The 9,425-nt window shown below is 32.5% G+C and overlaps 1 protein-coding gene across 1 annotated transcript in view; it reads right to left on the reverse strand.

The window, feature by feature from the left end:
* Nucleotides 1–3,278: 3,278 nt before the first annotated feature.
* The window catches only part of LOC127728666 (FAS-associated factor 1-like), a 36,467-nt gene continuing 30,320 nt past the window's right edge, over nt 3,279–9,425 (reverse strand). Inside the window, exons 16-18 of the mRNA XM_052236278.1 lie at nt 6,826–6,915; nt 5,305–5,520; nt 3,279–3,928 (exon numbers count right to left, since the gene is read on the reverse strand). Of these exons, the coding sequence (XP_052092238.1) occupies nt 3,848–3,928; nt 5,305–5,520; nt 6,826–6,915 (387 nt within the window). The 3' untranslated portion in view covers nt 3,279–3,847. The remainder of the gene's footprint in view (nt 3,929–5,304; nt 5,521–6,825; nt 6,916–9,425) is intronic.

Here is a 9,425-nt window from a genome sequence, read left to right on the forward strand (position 1 = left end):
GGCTGTTTTCTACATATGTGTCCAATACTACATCAACGCGTCCAACATCGCTATTTCGGTTTACTATGTAGGGAACAAACACTTTTACCGCATAAAAGAAATAGCATTTGTCCAACCTGACGCTTCCAGCCTATTGCCAATAGTTTTTAAAATGGCCATCTCGATATGAAGACCTCCAAACAAAATGAAGAGTTTATCTTCGCCGTAACCAGAAGAATCCGCCATCCTGAGTCAAAATGAGACCATACGTCAGTGTGATAAGTCAGATCTATTAAGAAAATGTCTTGAGCCGTTAATATCTAAAACAATAGTTGACCCTCAAGTGAATGCAACAATAATTCACGGTGCAGCAGTAGTCAATATGCTCAAGCCTGGTGCAGCATATCATTTCATGATTATGCGTTAAAAGTGTTCTTCACTACATAGTAAACCGAAAAAGCGATGTTGGACGCGTTGATGTAGTATGTAGCAAACAGCCTCAAAAGTGCAATCAGAGAAAAAAGAGGGAAGGGAATTCGAAGGCGAGTTCAAGCTCAACAAATATCCCTTAGAACTCGCATGGCTTTCTACTGGTTGGTGAGAATAAAAGGGAGCTGTTTCAGTTTCTATCGAAAAAGGTTGGCAGAAGCAGCAAATACTGAAACGAAAGTTATCTGTACAGTTAGAGAGAATTTGATTTCAAACCAATCACATAGACAAATGAAAACTGCAACCGTGCAAACACGACAAAACTGTTACGAGAGTTATGCTTTACGTTGCAGATGCATTTAGGGATGGTTTTAAAAAGATCAGCATTAAAACTGTGGATACAGACGTAATTGTGAAAGCTAAATCTGTATTTAAGGACACAGAAGCTGATGAGATATGGATAGCAGTTGCAACCGGGAAACATTTCCGTTACAATCCTATTCATGATATTGCACAATCTTTTGGTCCTCTTGAATCCATGCTTTTACCGATAATCCACGCCTTTGGGTTCTCTTAAATATAGGATTTTACCAATATTCCACGCCTTTACAGGTTGCGACATTGTATCTTCATTTGAAAGACGAAGAAAGAAACAGCATGGGATACATGGAATACTTTCCCCGAGGTATCAGCTGCTTTTAGACAGATGGCAGACCAACCAAGTACAATATGCCGTGATTCAATTCTACCATTGCTGGAGCGATATGTTGTTCTTTTGTACCATCGGATAAGTGAATCAAACAGTGTAAATGAAGCTAGAAAAGTGCTCTTTGTAAATAAAGGTAGATCAATCGAGTCTGTACCACCAAAACGAGAGGCACTTTTCCTACATGCCAAACGTTCTGTGTACCAAGCTGGATTGATTTGGATACAGTGTTTGCTTTTACAGTCTGATCTTCCATCCCCAGACTTGTATGGTTGGAAAAAGCAAGACGACGGCATGTAAGAACCCGTTCTGGACAATATTGGCAGAGGCAACCCCTTCACTACAGGAGCTTGTTCACTGTTGATGCAAGAAAGGTTGTCGAGGACAATGCAAGGGTTTCAAATCAGCCCTTCCGAATACAGCTTTAGGCCAGTGTGGTGGAGATTGTGCCTGAAGGACTGCAGCGAGTATAGGGTTTACCGACACAAACAAGATGAATGAACGTGTTATTGCATATAACAGCTACTGTATATATATTACTTTCAATTGTACTCATCTGATATAATTTTTTTGTATATATTGCAACTTCCTTTTGACTTGTTTTAACATTTTTGTTATTTCAGCCGCCATCTTGGAAAAAAACGGAAGTTGATAGTTTTTCATATTGGTTTTATATTTGTATTTGTTTAGAAGGGTCTAAAGAGATAATATACAAAGTTTCATTGTTTTACCACCTTGTGTACGGTTTCTTTGATATTTAGTTTAGGATTTTTGAAATTTTGTCCGCCATCTTGGAAAAAACCGGAAGTTGATTTTTTTCAGGTTGGCTCCATATCTTATTTCGCTTAGAATGGTGCTAGGAGCTTATATACCAAGTGTGATGCTTTTACCACATTTTGCAGAATTCTGATGAAAAATTGGACTTAGCTGCTTGACTAAATTGCTTTTGAGGTAGGTTGGTATTTGTACTTATTGTTAACACTGAAGATCAAAGGATACAAATATAGAATGCTACATCACAGGTTAAAAGTCTTAGATTTCCTCTGTAAAATCATTGGCAGCTGGGGACATTTATAGGGAATGATGAGACTTAATGAGAGTAATTGTGTATTCTGGAAAACTTTTTAAAAATTACTAACATAAAATTGTATATAAATACTTCACACCATTCAAGATCTTCAAAATCAGTCAAGTGTCAGTTTATCAGAATCCTACAGACCATGGACCTAACTTCTAACAATAATTCAAAAGTGAATTCTTTTCATTTTATTTATAAAATAACAAGTTCTTGCCATTTCAATACCATGACAGTTTTGAAGACTATAGAGATCAGCATTCAATCAATAATAATAAAAGATTGAGTTACACATTATTACAGAGCAGACAGGCCTGTCTATACCAATGTAAGCATGTACATGCCTAAAAACTCTCAGTTTATAGTACATTAAATATATACACATTAAAACACAGCATGGCCAGCAGTCGTACATTCAAAATTAAAAAATTGTCCACAAAAGTAATTTAAGAATGTTCAGAATTTAATGTCAATATTTAAGAAAGAATTTAGCTGACTTTAATGAAATTGTTCAATTGTTCCACCCTGCATCAGGTTCGAGTTTTGGTTTTAGGTTATTTGTAGTCAAATCAACTTGAGACTTTGTACACATTTTCATTATGAGGTAAACTTTTAAAATTATATGTCAAATAAGGGTTTTGACACAGTTTATGGTTCACTGAACACGGAACCGCCTGATCTAATTTTCTTCTAACCTAAAAGTGTCTTCATATAAATGTATATAAAAAGGTATGGTGTAAGTGGACCTTCAGATTGAAATCATGTTTATTGTAAAGTGTGAAATTTTCCTGATTAAGATAAATTGTCAAAAAATAGCCCCTCGAGTAAATTTAATTTTAAAAGGAATTCAGTTTTAGAATAAAAAAAAATTAAACTTTCATGAATATAGTTGGCTCTTGGAATCATGAAATATAAACTGCTAAAATGAACCACATTATGGTATTAACTAATGTGGTAAATAACTTCATTTAGCAAATGAAAAATGTGTTCACTTGAAAAGAGAATATATTCACCGGTCAACAACTGATAATGGTTGATGGAAAATGTCCTTTTTAAATCAGGTGATTTGTATTAAATAAAAAAAATATCTTATACTTAAATCAACTTTATTTTTCAATCTTTAAATTAATAAGCTACCACTTACAACAGTCAAAATGATTTCCCTTTTCTCAAAGAAGGTTCATTCAATTAGTTATTTATAATTCATAAAAAATGTAACACGATACTCTAACAATACACTGCTGGTTTCATATGTGTCTGACCTGGAACTTCAGCTTTTTCAAGTTAAATAACATAAATAAGTGAGAATGTACTTCAATTTTAGAATGCCAATTTCCCATGTTTTGAATTTTCAAACTTTGCGCAACACAAATAAATTATAAATGTCCTTTTGTTGATAGCTTAATTTTATGGTTTTCTTGTTCCACGTACACAACAAAAACTCATTTCATTTCGTTTCAACAATTCTTGTATAAGAAGATTTGTACCAGCCCAGCAAATCTTTTTTAAGCTAAAATGTCAATAACAGGAAAGATTGAGATATCATTAACGTATGGTATGTTGATGGGACACGCCCTGCTGCTATTTTATAACAGAAGGACAAATAAATAATGAACATAAGGTTATCACAGACACAGAATGGGGGTTAACATGCTCCTTTATCTTTCTTCTACCATTAATGTCTCCTGAGGATAAAGTTTTAAATCTTGTAATGTCCTTTTATCATCTTCTTGTGAAATCTGAAAATAGACAAGCAGAATAAGTTTAATAATTAGATTACATTGGATTAGAGTTTCTATTACAGTTTCTGACTGATGATTTTGGCCATTTTAAATTATTTAAATAATGCCTAGCTGATTATTTTTTTTTGTTTAAAGCATTTCGCTATCTATTTTTAGTTTTCAAGATAAAAGCCAAAAAAACATAACAAAATTGGTAAAAGAAAAATTACTAATGGACAATTACTCTTATAAACTATTAATTCTGATCTTGCTGCCTTTTGAAAATCTTACCTCACTGATTATTTTGTATTTTTAAGATTCTCTCTATTTAATATAATTTTCAATATTATAGCAAAAAAAAACCAAACAAATAAAACCAACAAAAATAGGTAAAAGTATAACTCTAACTTATGATTTAGGTCACTTTCACTCTATCGCAGAATGCTGATAATTCTTGCTGTTTACAGTGTCTCTTTATCTACTATAGTTTCCACCTTAAATGCTTAAAAGGGCAAAAATTCTCATTCAAGGGCAATAACTCATAAAAAAGTTCACTGATTTAATTTCTATCTATCTATTATAGATTTCAAGAAAACATCAAAAATGGGTAAATATTGTTCTTAAAGTGCCATAACTCCTAAAAGATGTTGACTAAGGACTTACAAAATTTTGACTCATCTGTAGATATTATCCTGATGATCTTTTTCCTAGTTTTCAAGATAACAGCAAAAAAATCATAATAACTGGTAAAAATTGTCATTTAACAGTAAAATCTCCTATAAGGAGTCATCTGACATTTTTTTGTAAAAACCGACAAAAGCTAGACCTTAACATTATGAACATTGCCAATGCCAGATTTTCTCTATCTATAGCAGATTTCAAGATTCAAGCAATAACTTACATTTTAATTTTTAACCTTGTTGGTCATGGTAGTTGGCAGGCAGAATAATCATACTTAATTTTAAACTAGACACTGGAGTGTGGCCAAATTTGGTTCCAAATATCCAAGTAGTTTCAGAGAAGATGTTTGTAAAGGCAAAAGGATGACAGACCACAGACACCAAGTGACAGCAATAGAAAAAGAAAAATCCTCCATTCAAAACATTTAATTATCTGAACCTTGATTTGCTGTCAGTAAACTGTTCTACTTAACCTTCGTCCTAAACTGTGGATTCATTTATTTTCCAGGATTGAAGAAAATTTGTATTTTTCGTGGATATTTGATTTCAGGTTTTTGGCAAAGTCTGCAAACAAGCCTATAAAAAATTTGCACATGGTTTAATATTTAAATTTGTGTTTCACTTGTACCCACAAAATCTAACAAAATGAATGAATTCACAGTATTTTTCTTATCTAAGCTTGTGTCATTTTGACCATTTTAAAATGTTACTTACATCTTTCCTTGGGAAAGTGGTTAACAGTTTATATCCCTCTGTATGAAAGCCTTTTGACGTAACATAATAAATAAGGTGCTTCAATGGTTCCTCAGCTCTGAATCTCCGAGATAGCGTCTCTCCGTCTGGTGTTCGTATCCGTAACACTGTAATGGGATCTTTACAGTCTTGGCTTGGTTCGTCTGGCATTGCAATTTCTGCTGATAATTTAAGAGCCTAAAAAGAATTTCATTGAAATCAATTTCCAACAATTACATTACATGTATGTTTTATTAGAATTGGTAATATTGATTGGCTGACAACAATCGTGAGGCACTCCAATAACAAATATTATTTCTGTATAAAATACAACAGCTGTGGGTTAGCCGTAACAATGTTAAAATAATGCATTAAAAAACAACGAAACGACTGATCTAACTCTTAATTTCATGGTTGTAGCACACTAAAGTAATTATAAGAATTGAATGCTTCTTTTTATAATTTTACAGGTTTGTAAAAGCATTGATTGTGCCCACATTTATAATATGAAGCGCTTTCACGTTTCATACGAAATGTGCTTCGGTCAACACTTTTACACCACAATAAAATTATAAAAAGAAGCATTCAATTCTTAAATGTATGATGCAATGTCTTTATTAAGGTAAGTAAAGATTTCCAGTCACCATATAATCATTTGTTGATATTTGAACATTTAACAAAATGATGCCATATGATAATTATGATATAGTATCAGAATTTTGAATATAGAAATTTGACAATAAACAAATATGAACAGGTAGATACAAATGTCAAGGAAATGTGTACATGTGAGAAATACTTAAAACAACACTGGTGTTATTGTACAGTCTGTAAACCATATTTCTGATAATTCTATATGAGTTGGCTTTCATAATAATTTTTTTCAAATAAATACATAATTTTTTTTTAACTGAGCTGATTCAGAGAAGACTAAATTAAAATTTGTATCTTGAGATGAGTTTCCCCAACTGTTGGCTTCTTTTTTGCAAAGAAAATCACTTTTGAACATTCGTAAAAGTTTAAGGTTGTCTCCCACAAAAATTCTAAATGCAGAGCTTAAAATAACCTGGTAGAGACTAATACTTGTCTTCTGTTTCATATCAAAATTCAAAACATTTCTTTTGTAACTCTTGTGATTGGTAAATCTGGGATATTTTTATTTTCTAAGATTTTCTAAGAATTATCTCCCCTGAAACTGTATTGAAACCACTTAAGCTTGTTAAAATGGTTAACAATTTATGGTACTGTATAAAAATACAGAAGGATATTATTACCTTGAGTACAATTTATTCAAATTGCAACAACTCACATGTTATATAATATTAATTATTTCAAAGGTAACATTCACTTTTGGAATGATGAGATAAATTGTTCTAACCAGAACTTTTAAGCAGGCATGCATTACAAGTTTGTGTTACAAACTAATCTGCAGATAAGTTGTAGTGGAAGTACTTTTAAGTTAATATATGAAAAGTTTATTTTAAACACAAATCTTTTACTTACTTCTTGTTTCTGTTCTTCCTCTATTTTTTGTCGTTGTTCTTCAGCCTGTTTTTTCATCTCCTCTTCTCTTTCAAGTTTTAATGCTTCTGCCTTAAAGTTTAAAATAAATAATATGTTAAAATGTTTTCAATTCTAATGAACAAAGATCTGCAGTGCCATAAAAACCACAAATGAAAATGATATTGTTTGTGTGTCCACATGTATTTCTGAAATAACCTTCATCATAATATTCGTGACCAAAAGTTTGGAAAGCCAAATAAATATAGTATTTGAGAGTCAACTTTGCCTGAAGTAGTTGAAACCATAGTTTTAGCACAATAACAAAAAATTACAAACAAAATGTTTCATTCAAATCCTGCCAAATTCAGCTGCTGACCAAACATGAAATAATTGAGTAGTTTTTGAGAAAATTGTGATGAATTTTTTTTAAGTTCATTCAATATATTGAAAAATACAAAGATTCAGCTAACAGGAAGTCAGTAACAGACAAATCTGAAAAGTGCTGACATGTTACAACTCATCACAGTCATGCTGCTGACCAAATACGCAGTCATTCTGTTTGTAAGTTTGTGAGAAAATTGAGACAAAACTAACCGATAACAAACCAATGGACGGACAAAAAGCCTGACAGACAAAGTGATTTGTAATATAGGCCCCCACTTAAGGGTATAATAATGATAGGACAAAAATATGTGCTATGTCAACAAAACTGGAGGCTCTAAAGAGCCTGTGTCGCTCACCTAGGTCTATGTGCATAATGATAGGACAAAAATATGTGCTATGTCAACAAAACTGGAGGCTCTAAAGAGCCTGTGTCGCTCACCTAGGTCTATGTGCATAATCAACAATGCACTCTCTCCAACATATTGTAGACAAGAATAGAGTTCATGACAAAAATTTCTTTTTTGTTGATCTTGTATTGCTGATCATTTTGTCTGTTTAGTTTCTCTCTATCTTCTTTAGTTTTTGGTCAAACACAAATGAGGGTAAAAAAAATCCTCATTTAAGGACAATCACTCCTTTGAAGAGTGACAGTCTACTAACTATATCGGCAACATTTGACTTGTATGTTGATCTTGCCTTGCTGATCATTTTTGTTATTCAAAGTTTCTATTTATCTATTATAATTTTTATCATATAAGGCAAAATGCAAAATAAACTGTTGACACCTTTTTTGTAATTTTGATACTGCAAATGTTGAAATTAAATTACCAATACTTTAGCATGTAAGATATGCAAATATTCAAAGTCAATGAACCATGACTGAAGGTACATGGCTAAACAATCTCCATGGAAATGAGATGTGCCAATGCTAATACAACTGCATATCAAATACCATTGGCTTATCATAAGTCGTTCCCTTTAAACAAACCTAAACACAAACATTAACTTGTAAACTATGTAAAAGTTTCAAAGTCAATGAACCATGATGAGGGGGTGGGGCTATATAATCTCCATGGAAACAAGATTTGCAAATGCCAATACATTTGCATACCAAATATCATTGACTTAACATTAGCGGTTCATCTTAAACTGATCTAATCACAAACTAATACATGTAAACTAAGCAAAAGTTTCAAAGTCAATAGACCATGAATGAGGGGGCGGGCCAAATATTCTCCATGGAAATGAGATGTGCTTATGCTCATACAACTGCATACCAATTAATATTGGCCTACCACAAATGGTTCCCCTCAAACTGACCTAATCACAAACTAATACATGTAAACTAAGCAAAAGTTTCAAAGTCAATAGACCATGACTGAGAGGGCAGGGCCAAATAATCTCCATGGAAATGAGATGTGCCAATGCTAATACAACTGTATACCAAATATCATTGACCTACTACTAGTGGTTCACCATAAACTAAGACCTTATCAAAAACTAATACACTGTTGATGTGGCCTCGCTTTTTGACTCCATCAAGGCCAGGCAAAAATTGTAAAATCGTTATAAAAGGGCAATAACTTCAATAAGGAGTTATTGAAAAAATTTTCCTCCAAATGTTTTTAAATGTAGATCTTGTCTTGCTTATCATTTTTGCTTATTTAAGTTTCTATCTATCTATTATTATTTTTAAGATATAAGGCAAAAACACAAAAAATTGGTAAAAATTATCATCAAAGGGCAATAACTCTAATCAGGAGTCGACTGATAATTTCAACCATGTGCATATATTATTAGATCTTGTCTTGCTGATCATTTTTGCAACTAAATCTATTATAGTTTTCAAGATAATAGGCAAAAATGAACAAAATTGGTAAAATTTGTCATTTAAATTCAATAACTCCTATAAGAAGTCGCCTGAGAGTTTTGACATCGATGAACAATTGGTAGAGCTCAACACACTGAACATTTTTGCCCTTGTCAGATTTCTCTATTTATAACAGTTTTCAAAATAATAGACAAAACTTGCATTTTACTCCTATGTTCTATTTTTAGCCATGTCAGCCATCTTGGTTGTCAGGTGGGGTGATCGGACACATTTTAAAACTAGATACCCCAATAATGATTGTGGCCAAGTTTGGTTAAATTTGGCCCTGTAGTTTCAGAGAAGATTTTTGTAAAAGTTAACAACTACGACCGACGCCAAGTGATGA

Source organism: Mytilus californianus, unplaced genomic scaffold (assembly GCF_021869535.1).
Source record: "Mytilus californianus isolate M0D057914Y unplaced genomic scaffold, xbMytCali1.0.p SCAF_1, whole genome shotgun sequence".
NCBI classification, from domain to species: domain Eukaryota; kingdom Metazoa; phylum Mollusca; class Bivalvia; order Mytilida; family Mytilidae; genus Mytilus; species Mytilus californianus.